This window comes from Watersipora subatra, chromosome 2 (genome assembly GCF_963576615.1).
Source record: "Watersipora subatra chromosome 2, tzWatSuba1.1, whole genome shotgun sequence".
In the NCBI taxonomy this organism is placed as follows: Eukaryota; Metazoa; Bryozoa; class Gymnolaemata; order Cheilostomatida; family Watersiporidae; genus Watersipora; species Watersipora subatra.
Window position 1 is genome coordinate 34,631,421 of NC_088709.1, and position 18,085 is coordinate 34,649,505.

General features: G+C 32.6%; 1 protein-coding gene and 1 long non-coding RNA gene across 5 annotated transcripts in view; one reads left to right on the forward strand and one right to left on the reverse strand.

Moving 5' to 3' along the window:
- Positions 1 to 10,216, forward strand: part of LOC137386911 (uncharacterized) — a 203,466-nt gene extending 193,250 nt beyond the window's left edge. The window contains exon 8 of one of the 2 annotated variants that reach the window (XR_010977849.1): positions 10,006 to 10,216. This is a non-coding gene — a long non-coding RNA (uncharacterized lncRNA). The remainder of the gene's footprint in view (positions 1 to 10,005) is intronic. The other variant, XR_010977850.1, reaches the window with a different exon arrangement.
- The window catches only part of LOC137386910 (N-lysine methyltransferase setd6-like), a 51,280-nt gene that overhangs the window by 14,220 nt on the left and 18,975 nt on the right, over positions 1 to 18,085 (reverse strand). For all 3 annotated transcript variants that reach the window (XM_068073133.1, XM_068073134.1, XM_068073132.1), the window contains exons 5-7: positions 8,563 to 8,710; positions 4,330 to 4,458; positions 518 to 621 (exon numbers count right to left, since the gene is read on the reverse strand). In XM_068073133.1, coding sequence (XP_067929234.1) covers positions 518 to 621; positions 4,330 to 4,458; positions 8,563 to 8,710 — 381 coding nt within the window. The remainder of the gene's footprint in view (positions 1 to 517; positions 622 to 4,329; positions 4,459 to 8,562; positions 8,711 to 18,085) is intronic.

The window sequence follows — 18,085 nt, forward strand, 5'->3', positions numbered from 1 at the left end:
AACAGCAAACAAGCGGATATCATACACGACCTCTGACCTCTATACTCGACCTCTGACCTCTGTACTCGACCTCTGAAGGATTGCCAACAACAACAGATGCCTACTATTTTTATTTCTCCTTTCGTGTTGTTTTATTTAATTTTATAACTTGTTTACCGATATTCAGGATATTGGCAAGCAGAGGTTATCAAAATTGTTTATTATCTCTACATTTAGGCCGTAAGGTATGTGGTAGGGAGGGAGTTAGCCATGTAAAAGTACATTAAACTAATCTTAAAATGCATGTTCAAATAATATTGTCATTTTAATCATTTTCTTTCATTAATTTTTCAGAAATAACCTCCACCTGTTACAACTGTATCAAATGTTAACTTTTCTTGACTAATTTGTAGAAAGTAGCGAAGTCTTCATATTTTTTTCATAGCGTAAGGCAGATGAACTAAATCTTATGTATTTTTGCTGTATGCTTTTTTATAAATTATCTCCAACAATGGCCCGTAAAGAGGAATGCACATACCACTATCTGAGAGCACCTGTCTAGACACGTCATCTGTGAAGCTGTAGGCCATTATAAATGCACAGACTTGTTTTATGACATCAAAATCTCTATATCGTGGGTCCCTACAATTCAGAAAAACTGTTACCTAGGTTACAAGCACAAGGTTGGTTGTAGCCAGCGCATTTGATTTCTTTGAGACACAAACCACAGCTGCATTAAGTTACAAACCTTTGAGATACAAACCACAGCTGCATTAGGTTACAAACCTTTGAGATACACACCACAGCTGCATTAAATTACAAACCTTTGAGATACAAACAACAGCTGCATTAAAGTTTGACTTGCAACAAAATTCACATTACCATTATTTGATATGAAAAGATTCACCATGTCTTACTCTGTTGTGTTGTAGGTGCAAAATATGTGGAAAGGTGATTACAAGCTTTTAAAAGCTCAAAACCAAAAGAAAATCGCAGCCAAACGAGACCGCCGTAGTTCGGATTCTCTTGCCAAAACGGCTCAAATGTGATGTAGTTGTGAGAGATGGCTTCTGTTTACACTTTCATGCAACCTTATTCGTCGAAATATTTTCACAAATATACTTCACCCATTCAATAAAACCATGTCTATTGTTCTTACGCGTCTGTTTTATCGTCATTGTAATGCTGTCACTTTTAGCACTGATATTTTATAACTTACCGTAAAAAATCGTTAAATTTTTTAACCTTAGCTCGAAGGAGTCCATATAATTGTCTGATAATCATGACGAGCCTGTTGGTCACCTGTGATAATCGAAAAGTGCTGCAAAAATTATTTGCTTAGTATTGGGTCACTTGATCAGAGAACGACTTGACGATTGAATAATGCCGAAACAAAACTGTAAAGTAGCGAGCATCTATATTTGATACGGGATCTTCGGTAAAAGCCGAAGTGTTTGTCATAAACTAGTACTACGATAAGTTTTATATTGAGCTTTGTATTGGACTTTCAATTCATGTGAGAACATACGTGACAAGACCATAACCAAATTTCTTGGCTACGTCGTCGAAATAAAGATATTCCAATCTATGGCCGCTTTTCATTTTTGAGCTTTTAAGAGCTAGTAATCACATTTCCACATATTTAGCACTTACAACACAACAGAGTAAGACATGGTGAATCTTTTGATATCAAATAACTGTAATGTGAATTTTGTTGCAAGTCAACCCTTAAGTTACAAACCTTTGAGATACAAACCACAGCTGCATTAAGTTACAAACCTTCGAGATACGAACCACAGCTGCATTAAGTTACAAACCGTTGAGATACAAACCACAGCTGCATTAAGTTACAAACCTTTGAGATACGAACCACAGCTGCATTAAGTTACAAACCACAGCTGCATTAAGTAATAGCTTTACAATTGATAAATGCTTAGCCAGCATGTAGCATAAACATTTGTTGTAGCGCTGAGCGTAAACTTCTAGCATTGTAACTCAACGATATGTTGCATTGACCAATAAATAAACCAATTAGAAAAGGCTTTAGTTATGTGAAGGCAGTAATATCTTTACTGGATTTGTCATAATCGTTTTTTATGATAGCAACAGCATTTGTGCAACTATTTTCACTGTTGCAAATGCGCTTAAACAGAAGGACTGAGTTAACGATGAAAATTAGCTAACTGCAAAATGAGAATAATACAATAATATGTATTCATACACGTAATTTCCACTTGGCTATATCATCAGCAAAAATTTTCTTAAACTGTTTGATGAAAAGTTTTAACTGCTACTAAAGGTCTTCACATGCACATATCTGTTATGGATAAAGGTACGGCCAAACTAGACGATTTTATCGTTGGTTCTGGCCATTATCACGAAATGAATGAAAAACACAGAATTATTCCACCGAAATTCACAGAATTGTCAGAGCTGTGCATGCACACATAAATCGTTGACAAAACGCTTTTAATTGGCTAAACAAATTATTAGAGAGCACGATTCTAGTACACATGCCATGCATGAGTGTTTGGTACTAGTACACATGCCATGTATGAGTGTTTGGTACTAGTAGGCATGTCATGTATGAGTGTTTGACACTAGTACGCATGCAATGTATGAGTGTTTGGTACAAGTATGTATGCAACATATGAGTGTTAAGTACTAGTAGGCATGCAACATATGAGCGTTTGATACTAGTATGTATGCAACATATGAGTGTTTGGTACTAGTAGGCATGCAACATATGAGTGTTTGGTACTAGTATGCATGCAGCATATGAGTGTTTGGAACTAGTATGCATACCATGTATGAGTGTTTGGTATGAGGACCAAAACATTTAATTAACCGATGATGCACAATATACACTTTGGCTAAATAAGCGACAGCATTTCGACAATGAGTATAACCACAGCTTTAACCGACTTTAATAGACTGTCACAAGAATATTCCAACTCCAAATAATCTCCACAATTCCAGGCTTGGAACATTTGACTCGTTAAAGGATACTTTTCTGCAGCATTTTATCTTTGACAAAGTGATCATATGTGTTCGGCAAATCATAACAAATATTTGACAAAGTGATCATTTGTGTTCAGCAAATCATAGCAATTTGATGAACAGAAATGGTAGATTTTAACTACTGTGAGTGATAAAAGGTTTATATTCAAAATAACATGTTGAAATCCTTATAAATGCCATTCATATCTGTTCCTTATAATAACACCTAATTAGAAGTCATTTTAATATACCGCTCAAAACTTAAATAAATTGTAAATACACATAACTAGAAATGTAACAGCTGCTGACATAGAAATCAATCAAGATAGACAACCAGAACATGTTAACAACATTGAAAAATGCAGCAGTTTATTGGTTCAAGTACCAAAACTACAACATGACAATCAACAAGAATTTCATCCTGTCTGCAATTGCAAAGGAATAATAACTCCTAACAGAGCATCTTCAAACATAAAAATTCAGTTATTACTCATACCAGAAAGTATATGAGCAGCTTGCTAAATGCAAGTCGTCATCTTACAACCTCTGCAACTTACGTCTGACCGACTTACGTCCGACCGGCTTACATCCGACCGACTTACGTCCGACCGACTTACGTCCGACCGACTTACGTCCGACCGACTTACGTCCGTCCGACTTACATCCGACCGACTTACGTCTGACTGACTTTATTACCTTCTTTGTTTTGTTTTTTGAAAGGAATTTTGTCTTTTTTTATAATTGTTGAGATGTTTTCAAACACAAATCAAATGCAGTAAATCTACTATTATTTTACGTAGCCTGAATCTAAAGCATATTAACCGTAAACTCTTTTTAGCCTCTGCAATAGTCTATTAATAAAAATGTTCAATGAAGTTAACAAAAAAGACTGCTTGGGAACTAAATTGTATTATGATTATTTGTCGCACTTGGCAATAGTTTTTATTTTATAATTTACATAAATAATATTTCATTCAACGGTTCAACTTACTCCAAACTGGCTTACAAATTTGCTGGTCGGAATGTAACCCAGTCGTCAGACGACCTGTACTCGCATATTTAGGGTATTTCTAACAATTAAAGCATTTTTAAGACATAAATATGTGCAACTGAAATCAAACAGCATTTTAGTTCAGCAAACTGTGCAGATAACACACCCCGAAATAACTCATTTATAAAAATCAAAGACACCACTGCGATCAGCACATATTAGTTAACTGTATAAACACCAAAGTCAACAAGAGGCGATGGTTAGTCAAAGATGGATTTGAAGTTAGTGAGAGCTTCAAAGATGTGTGGAATAATGTATGCTCTGCCCAGTAATTAAAGGTAAATGTGTGGATTTCTTACTTGAAGAGCTCAGGGTGTTCTGTTATCAGAGGTAAAAGTGTTGAGTCATATTCCTTCCTCATATTATGGATATCAGTAGCAACAGAGCTGGCCAGTCCGGTACACTTCAACTCTGATTCCAGCTCTGATCTACATAAACAACCCATGAATTATAGTCAGTACTGTACAGTCAAACCTTTACTATGTTATAGTCAGTACTGTACAGTCAAACCTCTACAATGTTATAGTCAGTACTGTACAGTCAAACCTCTACTATGTTATAGTCAGTACTGTACAGTCAAACCTCAACTGTTATAGTCAGTACTGTACAGTCAAACCTCTACTATGTTATAGTCAGTACTGTACAGTCAAACTTCTGCTATGTTATAGTCAGTACTGTACAGTCAAACTTCTACTATGTTATAGTCAGTACTGTACAGTCAAACCTCTACTATGTTACAGTCAGTACTGTACAGTCAAACCTCTACTATGTTATAGTCAGTACTGTACAGTCAAACCTCTACTATGTTATAGTCAGTACTGTACAGTCAAACCTCAACTTACAATTGTTTTAATACGAAAACTTCCAACAAACGATGTGAAAATTGAACATCTATATGGCTCTACCCCCAATGTAAATTTCAGCGTATGCCCTATTAAGTTTTACCAAACCATTTGGTTTTGTAAAATCCGCTTCACTTACTTCACCCCATCTGCTTCCCTTATAAAAACCATTTGGTTTTGTAAGTGAAGTGGATGGGATAACAGAGAAAAATGTAATTTAAATTATATAATGTATTTAGTTCTATTACCGTGCTTTTCAGACTATAAACCGCACCCTTATATAAGCCGCATCTGCTTTATTTTCCAAAAATGATAATAAAACAATACATAGGCCGCACCTTTTTATAGGTCGCAGAACTCAGGACGGTGCTTTTTAACGTGGCAGCAACTTTGCTGGTTAAACAAAACAGTGTCTGACGGCATTGCTTCGTATTAACCGACGCTTTTTAACCTAGTGCCTAACGAAACAGTACAGTTAGGTAATGTTTAGTATTTACTAACCGGAGATTCTGGTTAATGCGCCCTAGCGGTGAAAGAAAAAGCCACAGAATAGCCGCACCCTTATATAAGCTGCATGGCTCAAATCATCAGAAAAAAGTAGCAGCTAATAGTCCGGTAGTTTAAACTTTATCTAGTTTAAATTGGAATAAACTATATTGAGTATATTTATAACTAGCTTTATCTTGTAACGCCCCTTCTATTTATAAACCTCTAGGGAAGAGTAACAATAAGAATCTCTATTTATTAGCATTGTAGCATCTTACGGAAATATCGACTCAAACACACAATGGTTTTAACATATGAAGATTTCAGATTGAGTTAAGTTGAGGTGTAGAAGTTTAATACAGGAACAATGTACTCACAGAGTAATATACAGTGCTTCTATAACGTATACCTCCTATAACATAAATTTCAGATACAACATTTATGTAAATTTTCTCCTGCATACTACATAAAAAATTCCATATAACGTAAAGTGTCAAGTCGAGCTAGTTTCCAAATTCGATTTGATTGTTAGTTTATTTTACTGCACTTGCCAAACAAAAACGCCTGTGTATAGCATTATATCCATTATATATAACTCTCGTGATATTCTAGTTCGTCGTAATAGATCATTAACTGTGTCGAAAAATGAAGAATAGGATAGCTACGCAATTGCTCATAAATACAAAGGCGATCGATTGATGCAGGTGTTACAGCGTCGGTCTACCAGTCTGAAGGAGTTAAAGTATCGTCGAAAGTTCTCTTTTATCCTAACCATGACACTTGGATACAGATAGATGACGAGCACGTAGTACCCCTTTTTGTGAATTATTTTGTTTTGCTTTTTATCCCACGACCGAACGAGCGAAGCGAGGTTTGAGAGTTTTAATGATAAATACATGTGCACACAACTTACGAAAATTATTCATCAACAATGTCGCAAACCCTTGCCTCGAAATCTCATCAACAAATTTAACCATCGTTTTGTAGTCATTAAAAAATAATAACGATACAAAACACATATAAGCCTATTTAAATATGTTACCAAGTCTTTGTAAATTGTCGACAGTCTCTTAAAACTTACCCATCTGATCGGATTATACACAAATAGACAAATTAATTTGGCCAAAAATCGTCACAAAACGCTTGAAAAGCTTGGTTTAATAAAAGCTAAGACCGGCAAACGAAACGCCGAGCGACAGACAATAGAACCATTAAGTTGTGTGCATTTCACGAAAAAATAATGTGCACATTTCACCAGTCTATAGCATTGTCAAATTGCCGAAGGTTTCTGTAATTAACGTAGAAGTACAGAAATCGTTTCTTTTTTGCCGATTTCAAAGTAACTGACATTTTGGAAACTTTTGAGTACTTTGGTATTCTAACTAATGTCCAAAACAGTGAAAGTAAAGGAAATGACGATGATATGTTTTTCTTGATTCTTATGAAATTATTACAATATTTAATTATAAGTTTGGATGACTATTGGAGTGTAATAGTCACACTAACAACATTGATGATGGATAATATGTTACTGTTATTACTTTTTTGTAAATAGTTTTGTTAAATAGATTTTCTAAAAATCTATGTAAGTATCACAACTTCTTAAAATTGTTAGCTATGACGTTTTGAAATGTAAACAAAATTGTGCATTGGTTTTCTATTATTACTGTATTAATATATTAAAAATATTGGTTATTCTAATAATATCAGTGCATTTTACTTCTGGCCACTTCTAATATTGGCCAATATTGCATTTCTCCTATTGCAGGGGAGAGATATAAACATATAATCTTTTCCTTTCATTATTGCTGTTTGTCATGACCAAACACTTTTTAAATAGATTTTCTAAAAATCGATATAAATATCACAACTTCTTGATAATTATTGTTAGCTATGACGTTTTGAAATGTAAACAAATTTGTGCATTGGTTTTCTATTATTACTATATTAATAATATTGGTTATTCTAATAATATCAGTGCATTTTACTTCTAATATTGGCCAATATTGCATTTCTCCTATTGCAGGGGGAAAAATATAGACATATTATCTTTTCCTTTCATTATTGCTGTTTGTTGTATATAATAACATCCACACCCAGTACATTACAGCTACCATTGCAGTTATCCTATTGCGCTGCAGTGCCATTTGACTGCTAATATTGCATTTCTCAACCATCAGTACCCTTTCTTTTTTCCAATATCACTTTGGTCGTGGGCTGTATGACAGTGGAATATCACTTTGGTCGTGGGCTGTATGACAGGGGAATATCACTTTGGTCGTGGGCTGTATGACAGGGGAATATCACTTTGGTCGTGGGCTGTATGACAGGGGAATATCACTTTGGTCGTGGGCTGTATGACAGGGGAATATCACTTTGGTCGTGGGCTGTATGACAGAGGAATATCACTTTGGTCGTGGGCTGTATGACAGTGGAATATCACTTTGGTCGTGGGCTGTATGACAGAGGAATATCACTTTGGTCGTGGGCTGTATGACAGTGGAATATCACTTTGGTCGTGGGCTGTATGACAGTGGAATATCACTTTGGTCGTGGGCTGTAAGACAGTGGAATATCACTTTGGTCGTGGGCTGTATGACAGTGGAATATCACTTTGGTCGTGGGCTGTATGACAGTGGAATATCACTTTGGTCGTGGGCTGTATGACAGTGGAATATCACTTTGGTCGTGGGCTGTATGACAGTGGAATATCACTTTGGTTGTGGGCTGTATGACAGTGGAATATCACTTTGGTCGTGGGCTGTATGACAGTGGAATATCACTTTGGTCGTGGGCTGTATGACAGAGGAATTTCTAGTAGTAAATATATTTGTTATTAGTATTACTTCATAGAATAGATTTTGCTGTTTAAAAAAAAGCAAATCGTTGTAAATGAATGCCGAAAATGTGCAGTCCCATCAAGTTGTAAAATTACCGCAATCATGGTTCATAAAACCAGTGAGATTGATCATAAAAAAAAGAACAGTTGTCGATGCAGGCCAATAACACTGCAGATACGGTACAGCCCACAAATTAAAAGAGTTGTATGCACAAAGGGATGAGTTTGGAAAGATCTTGGAACGGATTAGGCAGTTTATATGTATTTTATTGTTCTTATAACGTAAATTCCTACAATATAAACCTTCCTGAATTAATTACGGAGTAGGAGCGCTCACTGTACTTACCGAGGACCGATGTACTTACAGAGGCCAAAACATTGGGAGGTCCATATTAGTGAAATTAGGAAATGTATCAAGATATGCTCTCCACTTGGACTCAGGATCAAACTTTTCATATAGAATTGCAAGGATCAGAGGAAGCCACCCGCTGTTGGATGATAAACTTTCTGCATCTACAAAAGCAGTAACGTAACGAAATCTCTCGCATCTATCACGGAGTTTCTTGTGCTACTTTACGGCCTGCTAGAGATGATAGTTTATCTCTTACTCTCCCTGCCAACGCCGGAACCTGCTTATATACTAATTACACCTAATTTATCTCCTTATAGCAGTTATTCCTTTAAAAAAAGTGAGTTCCAAAACAGTTACAGAAGATCACACGTGGCCGTACTTCAGATATTAGTATTAAACTGTATAGCTGAAACCCATGTAGGCTAATATATTACTAAGTTGCCTAGCACTTGCTACACAACCTATTACTGCTGTCTATACAAAGCTGTTTATAGCTATGGATTTACAATAGCAACACATCTTGTTGTTGATACAGTGGATCCTCGTTATACCATTTTAATCTGTTCCAGTGGCATTGTGAGGCGAAAATACCCTATGGAAGGGTATAGAAACCCATGGTAATTATCTATTACAAACACCCCTTGATAAAAATCCTAAATTTCATATATGTACATTACATATTAAAAATTAGTAACCAAATAATATGTTAACCTTGGTAACTTTAGCTACCTACAGTAACTTTGTTGTATTTAGCGGTTAGGGTCTGCAATAAAATGTAACATTCAAATGTACTATGAGCAGTACAAACCATAAGGAGTTCTTACCTTTGAGGCAGACGTATACCATAAACGTTGAATTTAACTTAAGTGAATTTAGCTTACTAAACACACACTTTAAGTTTTAGTATATATTTGAACTACTTTATTAAAGTTCAACTTATCCATTGTTTAAAAAGTTTATCACCTAATTGTTTCCAGTTTCATTTTCACTATAACTAATAACGAAAAACGCTGAACTGAGAGTGATCCAGCATCTTATCCCTTTCATGCATGGGGGATTTCAGTGAATAGCAATTCGGCATATTCGTTATTGTAACATATTCAGCCCACCAGCTGCCAACTTTGAGTTTCAAAAAAAATTTGTATTTACAGTGGTGTGCATAAACTTGGAATCACATTGTTTTGTTCACTCTATATTGAACGGATCTTCCATTTGCTTTCTATTTTCCCGCCAATTATGATGCCATGGCAGATATTATATATCAATCTGATCAGCAGAAAATGTGCTTTCAAACAATGCATTGATTGATTTAACGCAATCATTTCTGAGTGATTTATATTAATCCTATTAAACAGATTAGCAATTTTATCTGGTCTTGTACGTAATCTGGTTATAACAGGTTAGCACAAACCTTCCCAGCTGAGAAAGTTTACTGCTTGTCAAATTTCAAAGAAAGTGAAATATCCTAAATCCCATCATGATGGCATTTCAGTTATGCAATTTGCTGACTGTTGCATATTTAAAGCAGGACACTTGAAGTCTTATTCATTCTCAGTTTAACTTTGAACTCAGTTTGACTTTGAACTTTACCATGCCTAAAGTGTTATCTACAGAGAGAAGAGCCATCATTCTGCACCTTCACAAACAGCAAAAGACCCAAAGACAGATAGCTGCGGAAGTTGGTTGTTCTCAGAAGGCAGTCTACACAGCAATCAAAACTTGGACCTCCAATGGCAGTCTTAACCCACCTACTCTGCTGGACGACCCAAGAAGACGACTATCCATGAAGATCGGTACCTGGTACGAAGATCCCTCGCTGACAGACATCTGAACAGTACTCAACTTTGTAAGGAGATCAAGGACAACAGAGATATTGAGATTCACCCCAGTACAGTGCGAAGAAGACTGCTTGCAAATGGTTTGAAAGGCTGCAAGGCAAGGCACAAGCCCTTAGTTTCTGAGAAACAGCGAAAGCGTCGTCTAGAGTGGGCTAAAGATAAACGGTTCTGGACAACAGCCCAATGGCAAAGGGTCTTGTTCAGTGATGAGTCAACATTTACCATCCGAAACCACTCTGGAAATTGTTATGTGAGGAGACGACCTGGAGAGGAGTACAGCCCGGCTTGTACGCTACCAACCATCAAGCACCCTACTGGAGTCATGGTATGGGGTTACATGACAGCTTTTGGTGTGGGAAGACTCTCCATTTGTGAAGGCATGATGAATGGAGACAAATACATCAAGACCATGGAAGATGTCATGCTTCCAAATGCTCGGAGCCTGTTCACCAGCAACGACCAACCCTGGTACTACCAGGATGACAATGCACCCTGCCACCGTGCCAAGAGAGTCAAGGAGTGGATGACCAGAAGTAATGTGAGGGTAATAGACTGGCCAGCACAAAGCCCTGACCTGAATCCTATTGAAAATCTTTGGCAGCGTATTGGTGTGATAGTCAGCAAAGATAAACCAAAGACAAAACGGGAGCTCATAGAGAAGATTATTCATGCTTGGCATCACAACATCACTCCTGAAGAGCTCAGAAAGTTGGTAAACAGCATGCCTCGACGGTGTCAGATGGTGATCAAGAACAAGGGCTGGCCAATAAAATACTAATGCTCAGCTCAAGACACCTTACCAGTCCTTCTGAAGACCAACAATAACCCAACGGCCCTTTTCAGGGCCACCAATTTGTATAAAAGAGTTTGTTTGTATCCTATTTTATCAATTTTCACTAACAACATTCACAGCCTGCAATAAGTCTGCCTTTCGGTAGATCCACCCCCAGCGATAAAAATCTGAGAATATTTTCGAATATTTGGCATCATCTTGTTCTTCAGAATTTTCCCTTTCAAATGATATATATATTGATGAGGTTGAGGCACTTAACTCCAAAGAATTTCTTAGACAACAGCATATAAACATACATATTTGAAGATTTAACTGGTGATTCCAAGTTTATGCACACCACTGTATATTGTATGGCGAAAAATATTTCATGTAGAAAAAACTAAAAAACATTTTGTTCTACACCATAAAGCAAAATAACTGTATAGCAGGGTCAAGGTAACCCGAAGGTGCACTGTATTTGTATTTAGGTTTTGTAACATACAGTTTGTTTGCAGATTAGAATTAATTTTTCCATTTTAGCAAACTGACAAGAATTATCGCAGTAGCGATTACAACATGAAGTGATATCAGTAGAGATCACATCATGAAGTGATGACAGTAGAGATTACAACATGAAGTGATGACAGTAGAGAACACAACATGAAGTGATGATAGTAGAGATTACAACATAAAGTGATGATAGTAGAGATTACAACATGAAGTGATGATAGTAGAGATTACAACATGAAGTGATGATAGTAGAGATCACAACATGAAGTGATGATAGTAAAGATCACAACATGAAGTGATAATAGTAGAGATCACATCATGAAGTGATGACAGTAGAGATTACAACATGAAGTGATGACAGTAGAGATTACAACATGAAGTGATGACAGTAGAGATCACAACATGAAGTGATGACAGTAGAGATTACAACATGAAGTGATGATAGTAGAGATCACAACATGAAGTGATGACAGTAGAGATCACATCATGAAGTGATGACAGTAAAGATCACAACATGAAGTGATGACAGTAGAGATCACATCATGATGATAGTAGAGATCACAACATGAAGTGATGACAGTAGAGATTACAACATGAAGTGATGACAATAGAGATCACAACATGAAGTGATGACAGTAGAGATTACAACATGAAGTGATGATAGTAGAGATCACATCATGAAGTGATGTCAGTAGAAATTACAACTAAGTGCTAAAAAAACGGATAATGCTCGCAACAGGTAAAATCTTCCAAAATCACTGATTACGTTTCTCAAAAGAGCTTTTTAAGACGACGTTTTTGAAGAATACCGGTGGCTGTTGAAAATGAAGCATTCTTTAGAGGAAATCTTCGTAATTTGTACCATATTCATGTATCAAAGGACAGTATAAAATTATGAAACGTAATCTATGTCTTGCTTGTATTGTTGGTATACATGTACTATTATTTTAAGAACCAGCTGCCTTTTGAACTAAAAAAGGAACGCAACAACAGGAAAATCTAAACATCAAGGAAATACAACTTCATTCACATTTAGGGTAGCTCATAAAACATATTTTATTTGTCATGGATACACGCGCAAACAATCATACTAAACAATCACACTATTTTCATATCTAATGTCGTGGGAGACGGTTGTCTACGATTGGTAAATATTAGCCAAGCAAATGCCTTCTTTTATTGAACAAAGTGCCTTCATACTTAAGTAGTCGATTGAGCGAGTAATAAAAATGATGGCTCATGATGGCATCATGAAAGTCGATTGAGTACATATATGTGTACTTTGAGTACATAGATGTGTACCTTGAGTACATATATGTGTACCTTGAGTACATAGATGTGTACCTTGAGTACATAGATGTGTACCTTGAGTACATAGATGTGTGCCTTGAGTACAAGTTGTGTATCTTGAGTACATAGTTGTGTACCTTGAGTACATATACGTGTACCTTGAGTACATAGTTGTGTACCTTGAGTACATAAATGTGTGCCTTGAGTACATAGATGTGTACTTTAAGTACATAGATGTGTACCTCGAGTGCATAGATGTGTATCGTGAGTACATATATGTGTACATTGAGTACATATATGTGTACATTGAGTACATAGACTTGGACCTTGAGTACATATATGTGTGCCTTGAGTACATAGATGTGTACCCTGAGTACATAGATGTGTACCTTGAGTACATAGATGTGGACCTTGAGTACATATATGTGTGCCTTGAGTACATAGATGTGGACCTTGAGTACATATATGTGTGCCTTGAGTACATAGATGTGTACCGTGAGTACATAGATGTGTACCTTGAGTACATGGATGTGTACCTTGAGTACAGATGTGTGTCTTGAGTACATAGGTGTATACCTCGAGTGCATAGATGTGTACCGTGAGTACATATATGTGTACATTGAGTACATATATGTGTGCCTTGAGTACATATATGTGTACATTGAGTACATATATGTGTACCTTGAGTACATAGATGTGGACCTTGAGTACATATGTGTGCCTTGAGTACATAGATGTGGACCTTGAGTACATATATGTGTGCCTTGAGTACATAGATGTGTACCGTGAGTACATAGATGTGTACCTTGAGTACATAGATGTGTACCTTGAGTACAGATGTGTGCCTTGAGTACATAGGTGTGTACCTCGAGTGCATAGATGTGTACCAAGAGTACATATATGTGTACATTGAGTACATATATGTGTACCTTGAGTACATATATGTGTGCCTTGAGTACATATATGTGTGCCTTGAGTACAAGTTGTGTACCTTGAGTACACATATGAATACATATATATATATATACAATAATATGGTAAATATAGCATCGCAAGGTAGATAATATGGTAAGTATAGCATCATAAGGTAAATGATATGGTAAGTATAGCATCGCAAGGTAAATAATATGGTAAGTATAGCATCGTAAGGTAAATATTATGGTAAGTATAGCATCGTAAGGTAAGTAATATGGTAAGTATAGCATTGTAAGGTAGATAATATGGAAAGTATAGCATTGTAACGTGAATAGTTTTTTGAAGTATCGATTGAGGGTATGCAAGTTCATCATGCTATGGCGTGTCAAACAGCTATATGAATTTCTATACACAAATTCTCTCTCCCTTGCCGAGATGACTAACATACAAATCCTAGTCGGCGCAGAACCAATTATCGACGTAATAGTTATCGAGTTTAGTATGTTCTATCAGAGTTAATCGATATTGCAAATCCAAACATGTTTTAATATTTAATAATTTTAATACTTTCTGCCAATCAGTGAGAGTCTGCTGAAAACTGTGAATGACATGATTCTATGCACAAGATGCAAGAATAATAGAACAGTAGTAACACAACGGAATAACACAATGGTAATAATACAATAGTAATAATACAATAGTAATAATACAACGGTAATAATACAATAGTAATAATATAGCAGTAATAATACCACGGTAGTGATACAACAGTAATAATACAATAGTAATAATACAATAGTAATAATACAACAATAATAATACAATAGTAATAATACAACAATAATAATACAATAGTAATAATACAATAGTAATAATATAGCAGTAATAATACCACGGTAGTGATACAACAGTAATAATACAATAGTAATAATACAACAGTAATAATACAATAGTAATAATACAATAGTAATAATACAACAGTAATAATACAATAGTAATAATACAACAGTAATAATACAACAGTAATAATACAACAGTAATAATACAACAGTAATAATACAACAGTAATAATACAACAGTAATAATACAATAGTAATAATACAATGGTAATAATACAATAGTAATAATACAACAGTAATAATACAATAGTAATAATACAATAGTAATAATACAATAGTAATAATACAACAGTAATAATACAATAGTAATAATACAACAGTAATAATACAACAGTAATAAAACAACAGTAATAATACAACAGTAATAATACAATAGTAATAATACAATGGTAATAATACAATAGTAATAATACAACAGTAATAATACAATAGTAATAATACAACAGTAATAATACAATAGTAATAATACAATAGTAATAATACAATAGTAATAATACAATAGTAATAATACAATAGTAATAATACAATAGTAATAATACAACAGTAATAATACAATAGTAATAATACAATAGTAATAATACAACAGTAATAATACAATAGTAATAATACAACAGTAATAATACAATAGTAATAATACAACAGTAATAATACAACAGTAATAATACAACAGTAATAATACAATAGTAATAATACAATAGTAATAATACAACAGTAATAATACAATAGTAATAATACAATAGTAATAATACAACAGTAATAATACAATAGTAATAATACAATAGTAATAATACAACAGTAATAATACAATAGTAATAATACAACAGTAATAATACAACAGTAATAATACAATAGTAATAATACAATAGTAATAATACAATAGTAATAATACAATAGTAATAATACAATAGTAATAATACAACAGTAATAATACAATAGTAATAATACAATAGTAATAATACAACAGTAATAATACAATAGTAATAATACAATAGTAATAATACAACAGTAATAATACAATAGTAATAATACAATAGTAATAATACAACAGTAATAATACAATAGTAATAATACAATAGTAATAATACAACAGTAATAATACAATAGTAATAATACAACAGTAATAATACAACAGTAATAATACAATAGTAATAATATAGCAGTAATAATACAATAGTAATAATACAACAGTAATAATACAATAGTAATAATACAATAGTAATAATACAACAGTAATAATACAATAGTAATAATACAATAGTAATAATACAACAGTAATAATACAATAGTAATAATACAATAGTAATAATACAACAGTAATAATACAATAGTAATAATACAACAGTAATAATACAATAGTAATAATACAATAGTAATAATACAATAGTAATAATACAATAGTAATAATACAACAGTAATAATACAACAGTAATAATACAACAGTAATAATACAACAGTAATAATACAATAGTAATAATACAATAGTAATAATACAACAGTAATAATACAATAGTAATAATACAATAGTAATAATACAACAGTAATAATACAATAGTAATAATACAATAGTAATAATACAACAGTAATAATACAATAGTAATAATACAATAGTAATAATACAACAGTAATAATACAATAGTAATAATACAACAGTAATAATACAACAGTAATAATACAACAGTAATAATACAATAGTAATAATACAACAGTAATAATACAACAGTAATAATACAATAGTAATAATACAATAGTAATAATACAATAGTAATAATACAATAGTAATAATACAACAGTAATAATACAACAGTAATAATACAATAGTAATAATACAATAGTAATAATACAACAGTAATAATACAATAGTAATAATACAATAGTAATAATACAACAGTAATAATACAATAGTAATAATACAACAGTAATAATACAACAGTAATAATACAACAGTAATAATACAACAGTAATAATACAATAGTAATAATACAATAGTAATAATACAACAGTAATAATACAATAGTAATAATACAATAGTAATAATACAACAGTAATAATACAATAGTAATAATACAATAGTAATAATACAACAGTAATAATACAATAGTAATAATACAACAGTAATAATACAACAGTAATAATACAATAGTAATAATACAATAGTAATAATACAATAGTAATAATACAACAGTAATAATACAATAGTAATAATACAACAGTAATAATACAATAGTAATAATACAATAGTAATAATACAATAGTAATAATACAACAGTAATAATACAATAGTAATAATACAACAGTAATAATACAACAGTAATAATACAATAGTAATAATACAATAGCAATAATACAACAGTAATAATACAATAGTAATAATACAATAGTAATAATACAACAGTAATAATACAACAGTAATAATACAACAGTAATAATACAATAGTAATAATACAATAGTAATAATACAACAGTAATAATACAATAGTAATAATACAATAGTAATAATACAATAGTAATAATACAACAGTAATAATACAACAGTAATAATACAATAGTAATAATACAACAGTAATAATACAATAGTAATAATACAATAGTAATAATACAACAGTAATAATACAACAGTAATAATACAACAGTAATAATACAATAGTAATAATACAACAGTAATAATACAACAGTAATAATACAATAGTAATAATACAATAGTAATAATACAATAGTAATAATACAATAGTAATAATACAATAGTAATAATACAATAGTAATAATACAACAGTAATAATACAATAGTAATAATACAATAGTAATAATACAACAGTAATAATACAATAGTAATAATACAACAGTAATAATACAACAGTAATAATACAATAGTAATAATACAACAGTAATAATACAATCAGTAATAATACAATAGTAATAATACAATAGTAATAATACAATAGTAATAATACAACAGTAATAATACAATAGTAATAATACAATAGTAATAATACAATAGTAATAATACAATAGTAATAATACAACAGTAATAATACAATAGTAATAATACAATAGTAATAATACAACAGTAATAATACAATAGTAATAATACAATAGTAATAATACAATAGTAATAATACAACAGTAATAATACAATAGTAATAATACAATAGTAATAATACAATAGTAATAATACAATAGTAATAATACAATAGTAATAATACAATAGTAATAATACAATAGTAATAATACAATAGTAATAATACAACAGTAATAATACAATAGTAATAATACAATAGTAATAATACAACAGTAATAATACAATAGTAATAATAC